The following is a 23,972-nucleotide window of genomic DNA, read 5'->3' as shown; positions in this document are numbered from 1 at the left end:
TCCTCAAAAATGACACACCGGCTTTAGCCTCTTCAGACAAAAGTCTCCCAGCAGGTTTTAGAATCCAGTATGTTCTACCAGGATTTCAAAACACTTAGTTAGAGCTGTACTGTAGCCAGGGCAGCATCGTGTGTGTGTGTGTGTGTGTGTGTGTGTGTGTGTGTGTGTGTGTGTGTGTGTGTGTGTGTGTGTGTGTGTGTGTGTGTGTGTGTGTGTGTGTGTGTGTGTGTGTGTGTGTGTGTGTGTGTGTGTGTGTGTGTGTGTGTGTGTCAGTTAATAAGCCTTTGGTAGAATACTCAGAATTTGTCCTCAAACAGTAATTCTCCAGTTCCTTTTCTGATTTATTTCTCGAGCACCATCACCGAGCTCTACCCAGGTGGGACAGTATCTGGAGGCAAAGCATTCCTCAGCACTAGTTCACCACAGGGCTGTAAACATGCAAATTCTCAGGAGTCCAGACACCAGATATCCCAGCCCTGCACACACTGGTGCTGTCAGAGAGAGAACTACAGACTCTTGCTTGAGTTTCTCCAGCAAGGGAACAAAAGCCACAAAGAGTGCTGGACACTTTCCTCAATCCTGTGGGCACGTGTTATACACTAATTGATGCTTTTGCCACCTGGCAGTGCGCTGTTTTAAGCAATTGTATGTCTATAGGAAATAATCAAGTGATTCATTTTTATCTTGAAAACGGCAATAGTTAACATACATTCTATCAATATTGCCTTTTGTCCCCAGCTTCTGCCTCCAATTTTTTTTTTTTTTTTTTGCAGTACACAGGCCTCTCACTGTTGTGGCCTCTCCCGTTGCGGAGCACAGGCTGTGGACGCGCAGGCTCAGCGGCCACGGCTCACGGGCCCAGCCGCTCCACGGCATGTGGGATCTTCCCAGACCGGGGCACGAATGCATGTCCCCTGCATCAGCAGGCGGACTCTCAACCACTGCGCCACCAGGGAAGCCCTGCCTCCAATAGTTAATTGTAATGTATTGTAGTTGCAACAAGTTGAATCAACTGAGATTGAAAAATGAGATGTTAAAAAAAAAAAGTGGAAAAACATATCTTTGCGGTCAATATTCATTTTGCAAAGGGTTTTTTTTTCTGTAAGGAAGTCTGCCAAGAGTGGGAAAGACAATGAAGACAGAAAGTGATTCACTGAATCAGCAGCTTCAGAGAGGTCAGAAGGAGACAGAACTGGCCCTTGTACTTGGCAAAGAGAAGAGAGTCAAGAGGTTGGCTGGAAGCCCCGGAAATGCATCCTGTGAGACAAAGAGAGGGGTGTGTGTGACCACGCAGTGGTCAGGAGGATGGGGTGGATGCCACACTGCCGGGGGAGGGAGAGGTGCCCCCAGCCTCCTAGGACATGACCTCCGCCCTCCCACACCTTGGCTCCCATCAGGGCCCCTTCCCTTTCCTGGAAGTCAATGTTCCCTTTATGTCAACAACCTCTCCATGACCTTAATACTCTCCACCCACCAGGCTTCTGCTTGGGTTGTCCCAGAAGTGACCTTTTGGTCAGAAACTCCTCAGTAAGAAGATTGGATCCATGGGGTCACTCACCTGGGACCCCTGGCACTTAGTTCACCAGACTAAGAAAGCTGAGGCTAGAAGATGTTGTCAAACAAAATCTCCCTAGACTTTCTCCAGAAATCATGTCCTGGAATTATCCCAAGCATTTTTTTTTTTTTTTTTGGCTGTGTTGGGTCTTCGTTGCTGTGCACAGGCTTTCTCTAGTTGCGACGAGCAGAGGCTATTCTTCGTTGCGGTGAGCGGGCTTCTCATTGTGGTGGCTTTTCTTGTTGTGGAGCATGGGCTCTAGGTGCGTGGGCTTCAGTAGTTGTGGCTCGTGGGCTCAGTAGTTGTGGCTCATGGGCTCAGTGGTTGTGGCTCGTGGGCTCTAGAGCGCAGGCTCAGTAGTTGTGGCGCACAGGCTTAGTTGCTCCGCAGCTTGTGGGATCTTCCCGGACCAGGGCTCTAACCCGTGTCCCCTGCATTGGCAGGCAGATTCTTAACCACTGCACCACCAGGGAAGTCCCCAAGCATTTTGTAATCCCACCTCGACCTTCCAAAAAGTCTCAGTGAAGGAGGAGGAAGTCATTTATGCGTCCGTTGGACATTTGTTATTGTCACCTGCCACGTGTGGGCCTGGTACTTTGGGTCGTATTTGGGATACTTCATGAAGACAGGCAAGTTTCTACTCTCATGAAGCTTACAACATAATGAAGGGATGCTGAACAAAGGAATACACAAACTCGTTTCAGTATTGACAAAGGATATGAAGAAATTAAAATGCAGCCATGCAGTACAGGGTGACTTCGAAGGGGCCACCTTAGTGTGGGTGGTCAAGAAGAGCCTTCTGAGGGGGTGATATCTGAGCCAAGATCAGAACAGAGAAGGAGGCAGACATGAGACCATCTAAGGAAGAGGATATAATGGATCTAAGTGGGAAGATGCTCATCTTGTTCAGCAGGAAGGAAGCCAGTGTGAAGTGACTGGTGACTCTCAACAGAGGCGCTTTTTCCCACCAGGGGATACTGGACAATTGTGTTGCCACACTGGGGGAGGGTGCTCCTGGCAGCTAGTGGGTAGGGGTGGAGATGACTCTAAACATCCTATAGTGCACAGGGCAGCCGCCCATGATGAAGAATTATCTGGACCAAAATGTCACTGGTGCTGAGGTTAGAGGGTAAACTCGAGTGTAAGAGTGGCAAAGGTGGGCAGGGAGGTGATGGGGCCGTATTGGGCTGTGCAGCCCTCATGAGGAGTTGGGGTCACTCTAGAATGACGGAGCCCACTGGAGACTGCTCCTCTGGAGCCCGGCATGGTCTTGTCTCTTGCACTGATGGTTCTGGTGGAAAATTAACAGGAGTGGTACCACAACAGACCCTCATATAGAAGCCCAAACAAGAGAGAAGGGTGGCTTCGACGAGCAGGGGAGATGCAGAGACATGGATGGTTTGGGGATATGCTCTCAAGATGAAACAGACAGCTCTGTCGGTGAACTGGCTTGTGTGCAGCGGTGAGGGAAAGACGAATCATGCATGATTCCTGAGATGTTCGCTGGAGCAACTGGATGGTTACTTGTGACATTTTTGTAACGAGAAAGACTAAGAGAGGATTCTTTTGCGGTAAAAAACCAGAAGTTCTGTTTTTGGATGCGATGAGTTTGTGACACTTATTAAACATCCACATGCAGAGATACGGCAGACAGTGGGCTATCACCATATAGATGGTATTTAAAGTAGATAAGATGCACTAAAATCCATCAATTGTGTGCCGGTTTATAGTAGACTACTTAAACAGTAATACTAACTTCAATATCAAAGGGGAAAAAAAAAAGGCAATATCAAAAATATCACATTGTCCTGCCTCTTGCAGTTTGCATAGAAAAAGTTGGTTAAGCTCTAATAATATATGATTCTTGGAAGAATAATTTTTTTAAAAGAGGCAGGACAATGTGAACTAAGAAGATGTTGACAAATACAGAATGATCCAGCAAAAGAGTTAAAATCAGGGCTCACAGAACTTGAACTTCTTTGTGGCACCCCAACTTCACTTTCCTGATTCAATCGTCCCCCTGGTGGGGTTGCTGTTATCCCACTTCTCCGTGAGCCACCTCCCAAGCATCCGCAAGGACCACTGAAGAAAATGCCCCTCTGTGAAGCCATCTCTGTTCCTGACCCGAGTGGCTGTTCTTTTCTGTGCATTTGAGACACCTGAAATCCAGTCCTTCCCACAAGCCAGGCCTATGTTAATGTCGTATCCTCTCATTGAGTGCTATGACTATGTACTATGAACCCCAGTTTGCAGACCAAGTAACTAAAGCACTGGGAGGTGAAATTGCCAAGGTCACCCAGCTAGTCAGAGGCAGAGTCAGGATCTGAACTCAAGGCTGTCTACTCCAGAACTCCTGCTCCTATTATTTTTTCAATGACTGTTTTCCTCCACTAGACTTTCAAGTCCTTAAAGAACAAATCAAGCCACACTGGGTTCACGGTGAATACCAAGTGTCCTAGGTTTGCAAAGTGCCCCATATTTGGAAGTAGTCTTGACATTTGAAATTCTACCGTGAAATCACAGCTACAAGTTTCAGTCTCTAGGCATTTACAACTCAGGCCACTGAAATCTGCTATAAACCACCAGTCACTAAAGGAACACCTTGCAGAGAGGAAAAGTAAAAATCTTGATTTTTCTTCTTGAAGCTGAGATGTTTATTTAAAAATCAGCCCAAAGCTGTATCAGAATTTACTCTTTACCGAATTTCCTTTCTTTTTCCAGGAAGAAAAAAAATATATCACTTTCCCCTTTTGTAGCAGGTTCTATGGGGAATTCCCTGGTGGTCCAGTGGTTAGGACTCGGCACTTTCACTGCCGAGGCCCCGGGTTCTATCCCTGGTCAGGGAACTAAGATCCTGCAAGCCACACAGTATGGCCAAAAATAAAACATAATAACAATAAATAAATTGTAGCAGGTGCTCTGACCTCATCACTGTCCTCCCTCAGACAACACTGCCCCACCCACTGACCTTCACCATCATTATGGGGCCGCATTTACTCTACAACTGGAAACCAAAGCATATCTTCCTACACTGCAGACAGTAACAGCTTAGGTCCCTACCTCTTGCTCCAACTGTTCATAAATTTTAAGCAGGATAATAGCAAAGATGTTCACTGCAGTGTTATTTAAAACAGCAAATAGCTAGAAACCATCCAAATGACCACCATTATTGATGTAGTTGATCAAATTGTGATACATTCACCTAACAGAATATTACCAGCTTTTTAAAATGTTTACTAAGAATTTTTATTAACAAGGGAAGATGATCACCACATAATTGGAAAAAAAAAAGGATATTGAATATAACATAAGCACAATGTGTATTAAAAGTGGCACTTACAAGATTCCCGGAACACTGCCTTGTTACCTCACCACCATCCAACCAGAAGAAAGTCACACACCCTGCAGCCCTCACCCCAAATTTTGCCTATGAAAACTTCTCCCTAAAAACTATCAGGGAGTTAGGGTTTTTTGAGCACGAGCCACCCATTTTCCTTGGTTGCCCCTGCAATAAACCTTTCTCTGCTCAGGAAAAAAAAAAAAAAATTGGTACATAGACAAAAGACTAGAAAGAAATAAAACAATGGCAATGTGTTAATGGGATTATGGCTCAGCTTTTTTCCTCATTAAGCTTCCTAACTTTTCCAGCTTTTTGTGTGCATTATCTTCTAGTCAGAAAAAGACATTATTGGTTATATTTTAAAATGTATCTGTGGCTTCTGGGGTGACAGAAGCCTTTGTTCCATTTCTGGCACCTTTCTAAAGACGGTTAGTCATTTCTAGTGCTGAAAAGGAAGGGTACCAATTAAAAAGCCCACAAGGTGTTTGCAAAGTTGGTGCATTCTTTTATGCATAAAAATGTGTTGAAAGAATATTATGTGCTAGGTGCAGGGCAAGTCCTGAGATACAGATATTAGTAAGGCAAGGTCTCCCCTTCAAGGAGCTTACAAGATGCCCATTTAAAATCTTAGAATGAGAAAAGAATGTGTAAAGAAAGGTGGACCCAAATCCTTAAAGGTGAATACATTTCTATTATCATCATTTAAAAAACCTACCTAGTGACTTAAACAATCAACCAAGAGTGACAACCTAAATGGGGGTCCCAAATATTGATATTTGTTGCAAATCTATCCCCTAACCTTCCGAAGGTCTGGCTGTAATCCCTCCTTTCCCTCTCCAGTACCCTCCACAGGAAGGTAATGCAACACACCAGAAATTTCCCGAATATGGTTTGTGCTCAAGTCTTACCTCAGAGTTATATTTCCTCCTCCTATAAAAAGTAGCTCCCTATCCGTAAATTGCATCGTACTCGACAGATCTTTCCTTTTGCAGTCATGAGACCTCTCCCATGCTGTCATCTGGTTTGTGACATCCTGGATCCTCCCCAAGTACAGACCAGCCTGTCCCCTTGCTCTCCTGGGCAGTCCCTCTTCACTAAGGCAGCGAGAACACAATTCTGTCTAGTGACAGATCCACAGACACACCCTACCCCCAAAAAAACCCCAACAAAAACAAAAACAAAAAACCCCCAAAGCCCTCTTCCTTATCTTTTTAAGCTAAATTTTGCAAGATCAGATCCATCTAGCATGAAAAGGTCCCAAACTATCCAAAGTGCTGACGACCCCTGAAGCACTCCCAGTGAGACAGGCAGTTAAATGCAATGGAAAACTGCTACTTGCCCTAAACTCAAACTTTTGTTTGATTAAGGGTTAATCGGGGGGGATTAATCTCCTGCCATAGTGCTGTCCTGGGAGCAGTGAACGACAGAGCTGGAAAGGACCCAAGGTTGCTGTGTTCACAGCCTTCCTGTTACAAACTGAGGTCCCCAGAGCCCAAGGGACTTGCCTGAATTCCCACTGTTGGGTCAGAGCCAGCAGGCACCTGGCTCTTATTCTCACAGAGGGCTCAGTCCCAGGGTTTCAAACTTTTACTTCTCACAGAAAAACAAAGGTGCAGCCTGCAGTATGTGTGTGTGTGCTTGTGCGTGCGCATGTGTATTAATACGTTACATACATGTACCACATGGTGAAGATGGTCTCATCCACGAAATGGTTAAAAAATGGTGATAAGAGACAGCTGGGAGCCAGCCAGGCTGCTCTGACACCTCCTGGCGGTGACCTGACCTGGGGCTGATCCTTGGAACCCTGAGCCTCAGCTTCCTGTGTAAATGAGGATTATAATAGTCTTCACCTCCCAGGGCTATTGTCAAGATTAAGCCAACCACTAAAGTAAAGCAAGTGTCCGACACTTCTTTAAAGCCGTGTATGAATTTAAGTCTCACAACTTTCAGAAATGCAAACAAACAGAAAGGGAAGTTCTGATATTTTCTTCCCACACCCAGTGGTTCCTCTGGTGCATCCCAGGGCTGAACACACGCCCCTGGGGAGACCACACTGTCCTCCATGCTCCCTCCCCGGCTGGCACTGGCCAGAAACGCACCTCCTCACAAGGCTTTGCACTGGCGCTGGTGTCCCTCTGGCGCCAGCTTTGTCCACACACCTTCCCCTAGGGCCCAGCGGCGGTCCCAGTGGAATATTATGCAACCAGGCCACAAGCATTTCATCTGCTGGGAAGAATCCTGCTCCCTGAGAAAACCCCCGAACGGTGCCTGTTCCAATCTGTCTTCGGCTCATGTCATGTGAAGAATGACATGAGAGAAGCAAATTCCCAATGCTGCTCACCGTGGTGACAATGGCTGAGATTCATTAAAGGCATAAATCAGCTCATTATCCAGACTGCAGTTTCCACCTGGTTTTGGATCATTTACTTAATATTTATTGATCACTGAGGATGTGAAATGGCCTGTCCTGGGCCAAATAAGCAATTTAAAATAGAGAGATACAGGGGAATGCCTAACCACGGCCAAAGTCATCCATCCCCAGGAAATTCACAAACACACCCTGGGCAGGTGACCCTGGAGTGGGCGGGTGGGAGCAGCTCACCAGGCACCTCTCACAGCGCCAAGGAACTCTATTAAGGTCAACCAGAGGAAATTTGGGGATGCAGCCAATGTCTAGTACACCGAAACATATGAAAAGGGTTCCACCTCTTACCTGTGTCAACGCGCTGCCGCTTGAAGGGCCAACAGCAGGACTCAAACAGGGGAGGGGTCTCTCCGCACAGAAGGGAAGGGACTCCCTGCAGACCAGCGAAACCGTAGTGCCCCGCGCGACCTTGCAGCTCCTGCCAATAGCTGAATTAACACGAGTCATGTTCACCAATCCAGGGAGGAAAGTAACATTTTGCTGAGTATCAGAAACTCGTAGTTAGTTCTGGTTCTCACTCCGTCAAAGAGATCACCAAGGCGGGCATCCCTGAATTTCTTTCTCACAACCCTGGGTAAAAGCGCTGCAAAACAGAAGGAGGAGGAAATAAATCAATCCACACGCCCAAAGCCACCCAGAGGAAGGCTGCATTTCGGCCCTGGCTTAAAAAGCTCTTCCCTCCTGCTCTCAAGTCCCCAGGGCCAGGCAGGAGTCTGCGGCTCCCACACCTGGAGGCTGAGCGGACCTCCTGGGAGTCTCTTGGGGAGAGTGGGTGATAATCCTGAACTTCCGGTGATTCTCCTCCTCCCGCCGCCGCCCACACACCTCAGTCTCGGGGGCCTGGGGAAGAGTGACTCCCTGTCCAGTAGAGGCCGAGTCCCTGTGCTGCTCAAAAGCCACCCAGGCCAGTCCCGACGCAGGGACACAGCGCTGGGGCCACAAATTCCCAATCAAAACCCCGGACCCCAAGCGTGACCAGTGTGAGAAGACTTACAGGAGGCAGTTTCCAAATGTTTGAAACCAGGCGCATTGGGATTTTCGTCCATTACTGGGTGGACATTTACGGTGCTTGCAACACACGGGAAACGAAGGTATGGGGCCCAGAGGCCGCGGCGCGAGCCGCACAGGTGCGCGTCGGCGGCTGGAGGGCTCAGGCCGAGGGGACGGCGCCTGAGCGTGAGCACCCTTGAGAAACTGCTTAGTAAGCACCTGCCTTGCGCCAACCTCCTGGAAGACGAGATCTCTCTCAAGCCCCTGGCCTTGGCGGAGGTCTGCGGCCTCATCTCACACCCTCCAGGCCTGGGTTTCCGACCTCTAACCACGCAGCCCCGGGACCCGTCTTGCAGGGCGGCGCCAGCGCTCTCTCGCGAGAGTCTGAGAGGACACACTGAGCATGCGCAGCCCGCGCCCCGCCCCTCAGGAGCCGCGTTCTCAGCTTCCTCCCCGCCCCCAGAGGGCGCTCTCTGCCCCAGAGCCCTGAGGGCTTCCGCCTCCGCCTAGCGGCTGACTGCTGAGGGGTTTCCGTAGTCGGAAGCCCCCTCATACAGGGACACAGCCCTCATTCTCCACTGTCAGCATTAAGCAGTAAAGTTGACCTTTCTGCCCCTGCTGCTTATTGCTGTCTTATTTCGCCTTTGGTTCAGAGCCGGGGCAAGGAGGAGGAAAGCTGATAAGGGCCACTCCCCTAATATCCCAACACTCGCGGTCCCCACCCCGGGGTTTTGACCTTGCAGTTTCCTCTGCTTGAAATTCTCTGCCTCCAGATCTTAACTGTCTTCTTTTCATCAGGTTTTAGGTCAAATATCGTTCTTGATTCCATTTTCCTCTTCTGTTTTTTTCACTTTTTTTTTTTTACATCTGAAATAATCATGGTCATTTTAAAAGATTTGCTTATTCATTGTCCATCTCCTCCACCAGGAGGTTTTAGGAAGTAGAACTGACAGGACTTGGTGACCGATGACAGGTTCTGCCAGCGTCGGGCTTGCAGGAGGTGCAGGTTTGAGGTACGTTGGGTTTGTGGCGCCTGAGTCCTGCGAGGGAGGTGTCCAGGAGGCGGTGTGGACATGGGCGGGGCGGGGGGGACGATGAGCGCACCCTGGACGAGCCTTGAGTGAGAGTGAGAGGTGAAGGGAGGAGCGCGGAACCCAACTCTTAGGATCTGGCATAAGAGCCTGCAAAATGTGGCGGAGCAGCAGCAGTTATAGCCGGCTCAAAGGCAAAGCAAGAGGGCTGGGGGCCAAAGCGGAGAGGTTGAACAAGGCAGTGATCGCCTGTGGCAGCTGCTGCAACGTCCAGCCCCATCCTCCCTCCCACCACGGTGACCATGGTGAGCAGCACCCAGACCAGGGCAGCTGAATGGCCAGGAGGGAGGGCGTGAATGGGGAGGAGGGGCGAGGGGCAGAGGCCAGGACCGAAGGGATGGAGGCAGCTGAAGTTGCAAACAGTAGGCAGGGCGCCCATCTGCATGAACCAGTGGTTTTATTTCTGGCCCAGATGGAAGCGAAAAGGAAGTCAGGGATTTCCAGTGGAGGCCAAGGGACCCATCTTCAACCCTGGATGTGGAGAGCCTTGTGCCTCCACAAGTGAGTGAGGCCCATCCTCAGTGTGCTGGAGTGGAGGGGAAAAGGCTGCAAACATTTTTTTTTTTTTAAACAAATGGGCGTGTTTATCTCAGGTATGGTACCAGGGGATGGGTTGCAGAAAAGGAATTAAACGTGAAGCAAAGGGAGCTCTGAGGTCAGCGTGCTAGAGACAACTGCTGTGTCCATCTTCCACAGGTGTGTAGAATTCAAAGTTGCTCAAAATAAAACCCTGCCTATTGGAGAAAAACAGCTAGGAAATGGTTTTGATGGTGTTTGATGGGCAGAGCAAAGGGGCATTGGTCTTTCTGTTCTTTTCCGTCCCAAGAGTGAGTCTTCAAAGCTCTGTAAAAGCAGGCCCAGGGTCCGTCTGCTCTGTCCTTGCACCCTCTGCGCTCAGCACACTTGGAAGAGGCTCTGTTTGTGGCAAGGCTCCTAGGGTAGAAGCGGTCAAGGTTATTACTGGCTCTCCATTGCAGGAAGGAATCTGAGCTGGGCGTTAATGAGGAACAGCTGGTGGCAGGTGGGCCCTTCCCCCTTCTTTGTTCATTGGAGGTGGGAAGTCAGTAGCATCCCTCAGGAAGTCACGACAGAAACGTTTGAAGGCCACTGGTGGACAGGAAGAACTCACAGTGCTGGATCTCAGTGACCACCCTGCGGGGCTGGGGTTGTAATCTAAGGAATATCATGATGAGATTTTAAATTTGAAAGCTGGAGGACTCAAAAATGTTTACATGAAGGGTATATGCCAATTATATGCAGACAGCATTGAAATACATGCCCAATGAAGTTTCCAGGAAAAAAGTGCTGTGGGTTTACCTGTGAGAGATGGTGGTTTCAGCTCCTGAGGAAAAAGTGTGGGTGATTGTGCTTAGGATAAGCAGGGGTGGGCCACATTTCAATGAACTATCTTTAACCTACTGAAACGCTCTAGGAAAAGGAGTATTTGAGTAGTTCTTAAGATGCATTGTAGACCATCAAACAAACAAAAGACTTTATTTTGCATGCATGATTTATTCCTGGGTTACAGGGCAATTTCTGTTAAGTGGAAAACTGACTTAAGAACCTCCAGATGGGACTTCCCTGGCGGTCCAGTGGTTAAGACTTCACCTTCCAATGCAGGGGGTGCGGGTTCGATCCCTGGTTGGGAAGCTAAGATCCCACATGCCTCGGGGCCAAAAAACCAAACCATAAAACAGAAGCAACATTGTAACAAGTTCAATAGACTTTAAAAATGGTCCACATCAAAAAAAAAAAAAAAAAAAAAAAAAAGAGCCTCCAAATGTTAACTGCAAAGCAGTTTTCTTAAAGACTCAGAAAGGCAAATGACCTGTACATGAGTCCAGGAAAAGGCAACGGCTGGAGTTGCGCCATTTGGGAAAATGATCTTAGTTGCCATTTCAACTTTCTTCCAGTAGATAAGATTAGGAATTAGGGGGAAGTTCAGTTTATTGGAATAAGACCTAAGAAATAGTAATGACTAGAAAGTACTTGAAATTTCAGCCTGAAGCCAGTTTTACTTCCACGGCTTTAGAAAAAGAGAGGAATGACAGTGCGAGAAGTTCTAGTCATAAGCAGACGGGAGAAAATTCTCCACGTGTTCTGCCATTTCCCCTCTGAACAGGATAGAACATTGTGTTTCTGATTTAGAAGAAAATGGAAGGACTAATGAACTGGAGCCCAACAAAAGCAGCACTTGTTTATGGGTCCTTAAATTCAGGGCAGGGGACAGCGTGGCTTTCTACTTTACCACACAGCCTGAAAAGTGGAAGGCGGCCTCGGGGACTCCTTGGCCCCTTTCTTCCTGTCAAGGTTCAACCTTAGTCTTCTAGAAGGCAGGGGGCAACATGTAGAGCCTGTAGTCTGCCCTCAACTGGCTGAGACCAAGACCTCAGGAGGTCAGCACAGCCACCGTGGCACCCAAGCCCCGCTGCATTTGTGGTCCTGGGCAGGGGACCCAGAGCTGAGCACGCTGGCGGCTCTGGCTGGTGCTTCCTAAACGCGTGGCGTGAACGGACATGGTGGATCGGGTGGGTGTGAGGTTGGCTGTGGAGCTTGCCCAAAGCTTCGTCTGCTAGTTGTAGCTCCTGCATTGTTACTGATCAGGGCAGTGGATCTGCCAAGCTAAGTCTGAACTTGGTTGCGATTTTGGTAAAGGTGGGGTGAGGGGACACCTTGAGAGCCATCTTTCAAAGACACAGCAATAGGAATCAGTTCACCACAGGTGAACAACAATAGGGAAATAAAGTTTGCACAGATCCATTTGCACAAAATGCATTTTGGGGGGATGAACTGAAAGCAAAAGAAACTCAATGGCAAGAAATGAGGAAAACCTATTTTTTCTACCATGACATCATCCCTCCCTCCTGTAACAGTTCCAACAGATGTTTCCTAGGAGTTTTTGGTTTTTTTTCCTCTCTGGGAGTTTTTAATTTAAAGAACTACTTTTTCTGTGTTCCCAATTATTTTCTATCTGACCACCCTTAGTTCTTTACTTACAACAATGACAATACTTCCACTTACATAAGGCTTTACTATCTACAAATTACGTGGTTTGATCACTTGGGAGGAAGGGAGGGCAGATACCACACTGTACAAAAACCCCACACTGTCCAAAAATTCTATTTCCTGACGTGTCCGAGTGAATTCAGAGTGCCTTCTGATGAGTGTTCGCATGGGAATTGTGCTTTGTCCCCGTTGGGCAGTGCCAGCAATGAGCTGATGTTGTCCTATTAGATCCAAGGCATATTAGGGGGTTTTTATTTATTCTTCCCTATGGGGAATGGAGAATTGGATGTTGGAGACTGACTTCCTCTCTCCCAGGTCGATGCTATGATTCCGGCTACACATCTTGATATGTTTGCCCGTCAGTGTCCCTAATATTTCTCTGACTACTTAATAGTGCTGGAGATTGCTTTCTGTCGGTGTCTAGGAATGAAAGTAACTGAAACTTTCTTTTGGAAGAGGGGCAGGAGAAAGACCAAGAGTCATGCCCATTTCCACCCCAAATCTAATCTCACCAGCAGGTGGTGCTGTGACAAAAGCAATCTAGAGAAACCAGGTCAGATTGGGAGTCGGGGCTCCTGAGCCTGGCCCTGGTGCCCTCCGGAAAGCCACTATTCCGTGGGCACACACGTGGCAGCCTGTGGCTGATCCAACACCAAGCAACTCCCAGGGCCCTCGGTAGGGAGCTCTGAGTCTATTAGCAAGGCTGCGAGCCCCGTCAGAGCTTCCAGCCTCTTACCCACCCACACGCCAGCCCTCTCCCAATTCGCTGGCCTTGCCAGCACGAAGGACAGTGTGGGGTGGGGCTGGGGGATGCCCTTCCCCCTCATGCTCACCCTGGAGATCCCGTGGCTTTGAGGAATCTTCAATTAGGCACTTCACAGTTTTATAAGCAGTTCTGCATACATTATTAGATGCTACCTTGCTGAGCAGAAGTGAAAAGAAACTCCTTCTCAGGCAATAACTGGGAGACTCCTAAGCAAGAGCAAGGAGGCCTGGCAGTAGGTCTCCGCGTCTTTAGCCGCTTAATATGTGCTCATCTCTTACTTTTGACCCACACGCCTATTTACCCCAAGCTTCCAAAGGGCAGTTTTGTCCTTTGTCTCCATAGTGCCTTATATGCGGCGTGTGCTCAATGTGACTTAATGGTCTAAGAAACTGAGAAGCAAGCAAGCACTGAACTGGCGGCCTTAGGAAAACAGCAGGGCCAAGCCTGTGCCCCTTCTCCCAGTCATCCACACACGTTAGGACGTGAGCTGAGCCCCCACTTGGGACTTGCTGGTCCCAGCAGCTGCCCCTGGCACAAGCAGTTGCTGTGGGACCCATCGTGGACTCCTCAAATTATTGCTGCCTCTGTTGGCCATGCTCAGGGCGGAAGCGTTGGTGGCTCCTCTGGAAGGGAGCTGCCGTGGAATCGGATCCGCACTGACCGTCTGGGCAGGCCCTGCTCCAGGCAACAGGTGAGCCCTGTCCACAGGGGATTTAAGCACCGAGGAGGTCAGAGAGCCAGCCCAGATCTTCTGTAGTGACTACGGCACTGGCGTGAAAACCCAGAGCCTTCCAAGTCCGCTCCGATCCACCTGGAGCAGAGGGACGACAGGGCGGCAAGGTGCTGCTGAGTGGGGCTGGGCGGAGGGACCCTCAGATGGTTTTGCTCCGGCTCTAGAGCAGAGAGCTCTGCCCGAGCTTGGGCAGTCTAGTCCCTTGGTCACTGGGTCCCTTATGGGCTGAGAGGAACTCAATCTCCTTCCACAGCCTTAGTGGTTTTCAAAGTACACAGTGTACAAGTAGCCTGACATGGAATGAAGAACGGACGTCACCAAGGAGGGGGGGGGGGTCCTCTGATCTGACCACCCAGCGAGGGGACGGACAGCCCATTACCGAGTCTACAAGAAAGACTAGTTGCCATGTCCTGTCACTGAACCAGCCAGGTACCACTGGAGGGTAGATCTGAAGAAGGAAAACCATTCTACCTGGGAAGCTAGTCCACATGAGACAAGAGAGAAGACCCACAGCATCTCCAAAACATGGTTCACAAGATGCAGGGTCGGCGGGGAGGGGTGGGGCACTAGAGTCTGTAAATGGGGCCAGTAAGTCAGCTAGGAATACGGGATTTCCTAGTGGACCCCACTGCACTGACATTATTTCTGCTAGGGGTAGAGAGCGAGGCAACCAGCTCCGGTGTACATTGTTAATCAACCATACTCCAATTTTTATAAAAAGATCTATTAACATGTTCAGGTGATTGAGGGGGCCTTGAGAGACCTGGAAACCAACTTGGCTTTGTGGGAGTTTTCCAGGGATCTCCTCTATGCAACCTCATCTATTCCCCTTTTACCGTCTACCCTACACAATAACAAGAAGAAATAGAAAGGCTGTAAGACCAGCTACGCGTATTGTTAACCACAGGGTTGATTTCACTACGTTTGTTCAATGTAGGTTAGCCTGTTGGGTATTTTCCCTTAAAAAAAAAAAATCAAAGTCGGAAATATCTGATGACCCCAAAGTTACATGCATTCATTCCAAACCCAAGCTGGGTGGGATCATCTGCAAGACACATCTGGCTCTTGAGACAAAAGCAGATGGGTCCAATACTTGTAAATTTTATATTTATTATAACAAAAATGACATGTTCATTTGTGCATTCTGCTTTAATATAACTCTTGGTATGTAAATGATCTAACTGAATTCTATACAGTCATGCTGATTGTGGCAGCAGTAAGGAACACAATTAAAAAGTGTCTACAAAAGAGGCTGGGTGGAAACAGGAGAGGAGGAAAAAGGGTCAGAGGCCCGTCGGGTGCAGGTTCGTTTCCAGTGGCCTAAGGTCCACCTTATTTGAACAGCAATGCTCTCAGCAATGCTCAGGCTCATCATTCAATGAATTAAAAAGGTGGGGGGACGAGGGGGTGTGGGCAGGAAGGTGTGTCAGAGGGGGAGGGGAGGGAAGTCAGTTGTTTAGTCCCTTATGCCCAAACTACAAAACATGTGAAGCATCACTATACAACACTGAGCTATTTACAATAGAAATTTTTCAATCAACTGTTCTCTCAGAGAAAATTAGTGAATCCAGTGACTTAGGTCACCTGACAGAGTAAAGCAACTCCTAGGAGTTAGTCTCCATATTCTACAAATGTCTATCATTTTCAAGACAAAAAAAACAAAAAAAAAAGGCTTCACCCCCAACCCCCGCAAAGAAATACAGAATTACAGTATTAAATCATTTAGCACTGGCAACCTGCCCTGCCTTCCAGACAAACAAAACAACACAAAGCCACTTTAAAAAGTATTACATTATCATTAACTGTTTCTCTGTAATATATTAAACCTTTTGTTCTTTGTCTTTACACATCTGATATGTTAGGGGAAGAAGTTAACAAATTTAAATCATATTGGTACAGCATCACGAGAAGAAAAGTGGTAATTATTTTAAAAAATGACCAACAGAAGGGGAACCTACAGACTGGATGCAAAGACAGGCTGGGAAAGCGTCTGGGAGAAGGGCGTGGAGTAAACCCCTGGTTTAACGGGAGCCTGGGAGGCTCTGGCAACTCAGCCTTTGTTGGTTAGTTTATTTTTAAGCAGCGCGCGGGTGGGTCATAGCGGTGTGTCACAGCAGTCTGGCAGCTGGTCCCCCGGGCACTGCCGCGGCGGCGGCTGCACGTGGAGCTGTGAGGGCGGCGGCGGTGGCGGCGGCGGCGGTGGCGGCTGCTGGTGTTTCATGATCTCTTTGACCTCCTCCTCCAGCTCCGGGGGAATGATGAACTGATCATCAGGATCTGGCTGAGCCGGGGCTGCAAAATAGCCCCCCGGCTTGCGGAGAGGCGCGTCCGTGGCCACTTCTATCACGTTGTGGCTCCGTTCCTGGGGCGCCACGGAGCCGTTAGCCCTCCGGCGCCCCATGGTCCCCACGGCGGCACAGTCCGCCCTCCGGGGCAGGGCCGGCTCGTCCTCGTTGGCGCTGATGACGATACCCTCGTCGCTGGCCTCGGCCGGCAGCTGCAGCAGGGGCTGCTGCCTCTCCTTCTCCTTGGTGCGGCCGCAGTGGATGTCCACCTCCACCTCCACCCGGCTGCCGTTGGTGAAGACGCCCTCGATGGGCTCTTCGTCATCGCTGTCGAGGCCGTTGTCGGAGAAGGCGCTAGAGAAAGTGGCGCTGGACAGCTGGCGCTGGAAGGAGCTGGACGGGCAGGCGGGGTGCAGCGAGCAGCGCGGCTCGCTGGGGCAGGCGGGACTGCTCTCGCTCAGGGCGCCCGGAGGGGGCTCGTCCGAGGCCGTGGACCCCACCTCGCTGCTCATCTCGGACGTGGAGAGCTCGCTGCTCATCTCCGAGGCCAGGCCGCTGCTGGACGACGGCACGCCCAGCCCGTCGGCGGGCCGCTCCTTGATGACCATGCTGACGGAGGGCGGGAAGGTGCCGGGGCTGGGCGGCGGCACGGGCCCGCCGGCGCCGAGCTCGCAGCAGCAGAAGCTGTCCTCGGGGACGCTGAGCTGCACCACCACGGCGCTGACGCTGTCGCGGCAGCCGTAGCTCTGCGCCAGCGTGCACAGCTTCTTGGCGGCGGCCAGAGCGTCGGGGACGTTGCGCACGGCCCCCACGGCCTCCTCAACAGACAGGCTGTCCCACAGGCCCTTGCTGCCCAGGATGAAGAACTCGTCCTGCGGGGTCAGGGCCACGGACTGCACATGGGGGCGGGGCACCACGCTGGGGTGCAGGAACGTGTAGCCCAGGATGCGCGTGGACTCGGTCACTCCGTTCACTTTGCCATCCTGGAAGAAGAGGGGTTTCCAAACAGACGTTACCACGGAGCACGCGGGGCGACGTGCGGCTTCCCTGGGGCCTCCTGCCTGGGGGACCACCGGAGCGTGACACGCGGTCCACAGGGGGAGGGGCTGCCCACCCTCCTGAGAGTGGTTCACGTCCACCTGTCATCAGAACCCTGGGGCAGAAGCCCGGGGCAGGTAAGAAGCAGGAGGGACAAATGGAAAGTATCTCAGTTACTCCCTTTATTGGGACCCGTCTATCTCCAAAGCAGACCATCATCTGACACAGCAACACGGCTGATTAGTGCCTCCTGGAACCCACAGGGGTCCCGAGAGGAAGAGCCTTGCTGAACGCGCCAGTGCCGAGCAGCCCCTGAGGCAGGTGCGTTCCAGATAACGCCCGGAATCTTAGGTCCCTCCCCAAAGCACACCAACCATCAGGGGCGGTAATGTCTGAAGGTCCAGAAGTGAGGGGAGAGGCACTGTTTTAAACGTATAAAAACAATTGGTGGGTAAATCGTGGGGTGACTAGCTGGGTACAACTGATCGTGTTTGGAGAGGTAGATGCTTAAGGAGAAGTGCCAGGTCCTGCCGCTTCCCTGAACTCACTTCCGTGGCAGCAAATGGAGACGACAAAGTCTCCTGCTTCAGTCCGGCCAAGTTCACGCCACTTACACCACGAACCAAAGTTTCAGACCACTTGCCGATAAAAAGCCTTTACTGTGAAGCTGGAGGAGAGGAGGGGAGATAACCCCAGGGTGTACCTGCTCGGTTCTTTATTCTTCAAGTTTGAGGTTCTCGGGTCTAGGACATGCCTCTACATGCCCCTATTTTTAACACCTTTTCCAGAGGAGGCTCCATTCGGACAACTTTTATGTGTGTCTGGGATGAGGGAATAGTGATGGTCTAACCATCTCCCTCGAAGCAAGTGTCTCTTCCGGAGAACACCCATTCCCTTCCCAACCCTACCACGTTCCTTCATTTGGGAGTACATCCCCCAGCTCCGCAGACAATCCCGCCACACAGGCAACACAATTCGAAGTAAAATTACTAAAGCAGGGCTTCAAGCACAATTTTCAGCTCTCTTAATTCTCCTAATATATTTGTTCTTCCCCCAAATGTGGAATTTCGGCAAAAATTACCCTCGCTGTTCTGCCCAACCCTTTAAGATCTCACCACATCAGAATCAATGATTTTGTCCGTGTGTGTGTGTTTGGGGGGGGGCATACCTCAAGGCAGGGAAATTAAAGAAAACCAACGCAGCAATACAGATAAAGCGAGGAAGAGGGAGGCAGAGAAAGCAGGAGAAACCTCTGAAGCACCAACTGTGACGCATTTATGTAGCAGAAATGGTTAATCTTTGCAACATGTAATGTTGAACATTTAATTCAATACGTTTAATAATTTCATCCAACCCCATCTGAGACTGTCTAGCGTCCATTTTAATCCTCTCCGCTCTTAGAACAAGCAGGGAACTAAAATCTACACGCGGCCTCCTTCGCCAGACCCTCGTGGTGGAGCCCGAGTCTTTATCTTTCTCATGGCCCTTGGTCAAAGTCTACCGGGAGTCACAGTCCTTCTCTACTGAGCTGCAAACGTTCACCACTGTCTACCCGAGCTACAAATGCTTCCAGGGGTTTTATCCACAAGACTGGACACCTCCTGGGGGCAGACGTGTGTCTCCGGGGATCACGTCTGTAGCCCACATCAGGTTTCAGGTGAGCAGCAGGTGAGCCACACTGTAGGATGAGCTAGTGAGTGGAGCACAATTCCTCCAGCCCACTTTGGAAGCTGCGCTACAGGGAATCTTCTGTCACGAAGACTGACACCCGTGTTTCTCAACAGTGGCACTCTTGACATTTTGGGCCAGACCATTCCTTGCTGTGGGGCTGTCCTGTGCACTGCAGGATGCTTCGTAGCATCCCTAGCTTCTACCTGCTACATGCCCCAAGCATTTCTGCTATGACAACAACAGTGTCCTCAGACGTTAGCAAGCGTCCTGTCAGGGGGAGATGGCCCCTGGCTGAGAACCGCTCACTGCCTTACTCAAGTGGAGCAGATGGCATGAACCAAAGTAACTCCTCCTTACATGTACACCGATGCGCACACTCGCCTCGTATGACAGGACAGACACACAGCTATGCCCACTTTACGGAGGACGAGTCTGAGGCTTCAAGGTTTCAAGGTCGTAGCCCGCAAGCTGCAGATCTAGGACAGGAGGACCAGTGGCGTGACTTCAGGGCTGGCGGCTTCAGCCCCCCGCCGAAGCGCCTCCGAAGAGCGGCTGTGAGGATGAGACGGTACCGTGGCACAGCCCTCGATGCGGAAAGGCCGTCGATAGCTATCTTATCACTCTGTATATTGTAACGTCTCCAGACACATCACACGCAGAGTTTGCTCTGTGCTACTCCGGATGTGGAGTTTTAATTTTAAACCAACTGCAATGTTTAAAGAACGTCCTTTGGTGGGAAATGCTGTCTGGCTGATTCTGCCACGACCCTGGCCCCGTCCTCCCCCGTCCTGAGGAAAGTCCCTCTTCCTTACCTCCGTGATAATGGCCTTGTGCCGTTTGATTCTCTTCAGTTCTTCCTCACAGCTCATAACGTATGACCTGGACAGAGGCAGCGGCTTCCCGTTCCGACACAGAACCGTTTGGCACTTGCCCACATTAGCAGAGGTCAAGGTGAAGGGTCCTCCTGGGTCCACAGGGTCATGCTTGATATGACAAAGGACAGCAGCACCTCCAAGTTTCTGCCCAGCAGTTCCAAGCTTCCTGGAAAACGAAGAGACGGGGTAAAAACCCACACACACCCGTCACGTGTAGTTTTGCCAGACTGTACCACTGGACGGGGCTAGGAGGAAAAACAGAACTTGGGGCTCCACCAGGCCTCTTTCACCAAAGCAGGCACTGCTCAACTCAGGAAAAGAGCCTGTGGAATCTGACACACACATACACACACACACACACGGAGAGGTGTCTGCTCACAACTGGGGCAGGTGTCACTTCACCACGAAAGACCCAAGGAGCTGCTGTGGAGTCAAGGAGCCCTTATCCTGCTGCATCCAGCCTGCCACTCCCGAATCGGCGTGCCCCAAAGACGGGGAATGACCGCTTCTTTCTTCATCCCCCTCTCTAAATCCCCTCTGCTCCCGAGAGAGGACAGCCGGAGTGACCACTTAACAGGAGCAGGTGTAAACACACTACACCCACTGACACTTCAGAATTACCTGACCACCCTCTCTATTAGGATGCTTTCAAGTACTGGACCATTCATGTTCTTGTCCTATACAGTGCAGACTTTCTAGATGAGTGATGTCTATTCTAGAATATTCACAGAAAGGACATTCTAGTAATGAAGCTCCAAAGTGCTTTTATTCACCATCAGTCCATACACGTATTGAATACACAAGACACCTGCAAGTTCTAACAATCAAAAGGAGGTAAGAACTCTTATCAGAAGCCCCACAGATGGCAGTGCCTCCCAGACGGATCCTGAGTGGTACAGAAGGTTAAGATGGACAGACTCCCCTGTTTACAAGGGCAGACCCTGTCTAGGTTAGGCAAGGGGCACCACTAGCGATGGAAACCAGGGCTGCCTGTTCATATAAATTAGGATGTCAGGCACAGAGAACATACAGTTCTCCTGAGGACTGAAAAGATCACCACACACCCCATATCCTGTTAACCAATAGGGAAAATAAGAGGCAAGCAAATGACCTAGAGATGGGCTGACAACCTGGGTCTCTAAACTCCAACTTCTGCACATCTATGACCGGACTGGACTTTAGGCCCTGCCAAGGCAGCACTGCTTTCCTCCTGTCAAAGGCACAATGATTCCTCCCAGCAAAGCCAGAATTAGGATGGTACTTGTGAGAAGTACAGCTAGTAATCAGAGTTTGAGGTTCTTAATTCTTATCCAGCGTTTGGGGGTCTATAAAAAGCAGACCGCTTAGGAGTGTGTGAAGGGTGTGTGTGTGTGTTATGTGTGTCTGTATGTATGAAATGTGTTTGCTTTTTTCCTAAAACAAGATGGTGGTCAAAACAGAAAAGTAGAGAGATGTGTAGATAGATGTCCCTGTCTTATACTTATGGCATTAAGGTATTTAGAACAATGACTGGTATATATTAAGGGCTCACTAAATATTAGTTATCAGCGTCAATTATTAACTGCACATGCCCACTGAGAATCTGAAAGACAGGTGAGTCGAGCAGCAAAGAACCCCACTGGGCTTGCCTCTACTGAGCTCTTCAAGAGTATTCATGACTTAGGGGAACTTTCAAGGCTTCTCTGGACCAGCATTCCTTAGCAGACACTTTTTCTACTCCTGTTGCAAAGATACTTCCTCTGGCAGATTATCAAGGCAGGGAAAAGGGAGAGAAAGAGAAAAGATAGTCATTGTTCCCATGACCTTTAGAGCGCTCTCCACTTCCTGGTCCCACAAGAGCAAGTGTTTGCAATACAATATTAATAGGCAGTTCCTTTACAACCTACAAAGCCTTTAAAGTGACAAAAGAGCGAGCAATTCTTCGAATGTGGGAATGCTCACAACATGCGGCCCTCAGAGTTAGAAACAACATTCCACAACTTCCACGGTGACCAAAAGCTCTAGGGAATGGCCTAGGATTCTACTAGTAACACTGTCTGAACATTTAATAAAGGGGGAAAACAATATATGAAGAATGACTTAACTCCTGGCCTAAGATTTGACCATCTCAAGTCCTCAAAGGTTGGCACTTCTTGAATCAGTGACAGTGCTCCATGAGGGGGAACAAACCGAGATGGAAACAGTCCATTGCAAAGAGCAATCCACACGCCAGAAGGTCTAAAGAGCGTCTGGCGCTCACATGATTTGGGGTGAGGGGAGTGTGTCATAAACAATCTGGTGAAAATCTGGAATCACGACAGGCCTGTGAGACCAGTTCTAGGAGAAACTGAATTCCTGTCACTGACTCGGCCTCCAACAAAGTCGTCTGAACATCAGTGTGTCTCAAACGGAACACAGTCCAGCCCTGATACTTGGGCAAAACCAAATCGCCTGAATGCATCTTGAATAACGCATGTTCAACGATAGGCTTTGAGATTACTGGACACCTGTTTTTCTAACCAGATGGCAAACACTCAAAGAAGAACAAGAAAACACAGGGCAGGTGCTCTAAGTTTTACCTTTGCATAACAATGAACGTATTGACCATGTATTCTTCTTCGTTTTTTGTTTTCTGCAGCTCTTCTGCCAAAATGTCACTCATGGTACACTGGAGAAGGTAGGGCACCTCCACGTTCCGGTCTCCATCAAATACACCATACAGGGCCTCCCGGTTGTCACGGAAGTTATTCACCGACAGGGCTGCAACACACAACCTGCAAAGCAAGAATGCTTTTGTGCTAAGTTGACTCATCTTTCCTTCTCCATGCCCAACCCAGCTGTGTTTTTTTCAGATTTGCTTAAGCCAGTCTTCTCTCTTTCTTCATGACTCCACATAGATTAAGAATAGGTAAACCAACCCCAGCTAATTTATATCAACTAATTTCGGTGAGTGAAGAAAAATGATAAGCACATATTTATGCTTCATGGCTTTCCCCCACTCTTCTGATGATTTTATTTTTAAATGGTAGTGAAAGAAAGACAGTAGGAGGCATGGGAAATAACACCAGATTATGAATGCATATGTTCACATTCATTCACAAAACATTTATCAAGGAGAACTTCCACATGGAGCAAAAATGGAGTAACAACTAAAACACTAGGAAAAGTATATACTGATGGGAGGAGAGCTGCACAGGGTGCTCTAGAGGCCTGCAGAGTCTCTCTACTTAATCAGACTCTTTCCAAGTAATGTTAACTGTGTCCCATAAATTGTCCAAAATGAATAAAAGACTAGGGGAAAAATTAAAAGCCAGGGCATCATTAAGTGGTGAGATGACTTTAAGCAGCCCATCACACGGGGGAGTGGAGTCTTCGAAAGAGAAGAGAGACAGACAGAAAAAAGTTTTGAAGAATCAATGGATGGACATATTTCAAATCTGATGAAAACTATAACCTACAGAGACAAGAAGCTCAACAAACAGTAAGTAAAACAAGAAAAAAAACTCAACTGAGGCACATCAAAATCAAATTGCTGAAAACCAGGGATAAAGGTGGGGTTTGGGGAGTAGAGAACAACATATCCTACAGAGGAACAAAGGACGAATGACAGCAGAGTTCTCATCAGAAACAATGCAGAAGACAGCGGAGCAACATCTTTAAGGTACCGATAGGAAGAAACTGTCAACCTGGATTTCTAAACCAGTGAGAACAGCTTTCACAAGTAAAGGTGCAAAAAAGACATTTTCAGACACACAAATAAAAGACAACCACTACAAGAAATGTAAAAGGAACTACATGAAACAGAAGAAAATGATACTACCAGATGGAAATCTGGATAAAAGAATGAAGTGTATTGGAAATGACAAATACGTGAGTAAATATAAACATTTTCTTTTTCTTATTTTAAAAATCACTTTAGAACAGTGGTTCTCAATGGGGGAAAGTTTGCCCCCAGGAGACATTTTGGCTTGTAAGGATTGGGAGCGGTGGTGATATTGACATTTATTGGGTACAGGCCAGGGGTGCCGCTAAATATCCTACAACGCACAGGACACCCCCCTCCTTCCCCTGCCCCACAACAACGAAGAATTATCTGGCTCAAAATGTCAATAATACTGAAGTGGAGAAACACTACTTTAGAATAACTGTTTAAAGTAAAAATTATAACAATGTATTCTGGGGTTTATAACAAAAGTAGAAGTAAAACACATGACAGCA

The 23,972-nt window shown here is 48.9% G+C and overlaps 1 protein-coding gene and 1 non-coding gene across 4 annotated transcripts in view; one reads left to right on the top strand and one right to left on the bottom strand.

The window, feature by feature from the left end:
- The first annotated feature begins 4,328 nt into the window (after window positions 1-4,328).
- On the top strand, window positions 4,329-4,401 carry TRNAE-UUC (transfer RNA glutamic acid (anticodon UUC)). The gene has a single exon. It is a non-coding gene; the product is annotated as a tRNA-Glu (tRNA).
- A 7,172-nt stretch (window positions 4,402-11,573) lies between these two features.
- The window catches only part of PHLPP1 (PH domain and leucine rich repeat protein phosphatase 1), a 216,391-nt gene continuing 203,992 nt past the window's right edge, over window positions 11,574-23,972 (bottom strand). For all 3 annotated transcript variants that reach the window (XM_033837820.2, XM_033837819.2, XM_019936387.3), the window contains 3 exons: window positions 22,334-22,528; window positions 19,713-19,941; window positions 11,574-17,174 (listed from right to left, as the gene is read on the bottom strand). In XM_033837820.2, the coding sequence (XP_033693711.1) occupies window positions 16,002-17,174; window positions 19,713-19,941; window positions 22,334-22,528 (1,597 nt within the window). In that variant the 3' untranslated portion in view covers window positions 11,574-16,001. The remainder of the gene's footprint in view (window positions 17,175-19,712; window positions 19,942-22,333; window positions 22,529-23,972) is intronic.

This window comes from Tursiops truncatus, chromosome 13, assembly GCF_011762595.2.
Source record: "Tursiops truncatus isolate mTurTru1 chromosome 13, mTurTru1.mat.Y, whole genome shotgun sequence".
In the NCBI taxonomy this organism is placed as follows: Eukaryota; Metazoa; Chordata; class Mammalia; order Artiodactyla; family Delphinidae; genus Tursiops; species Tursiops truncatus.
Note: the sequence above shows the minus strand (reverse complement) of the source record. Positions and strands in the feature narration are given on the sequence as shown.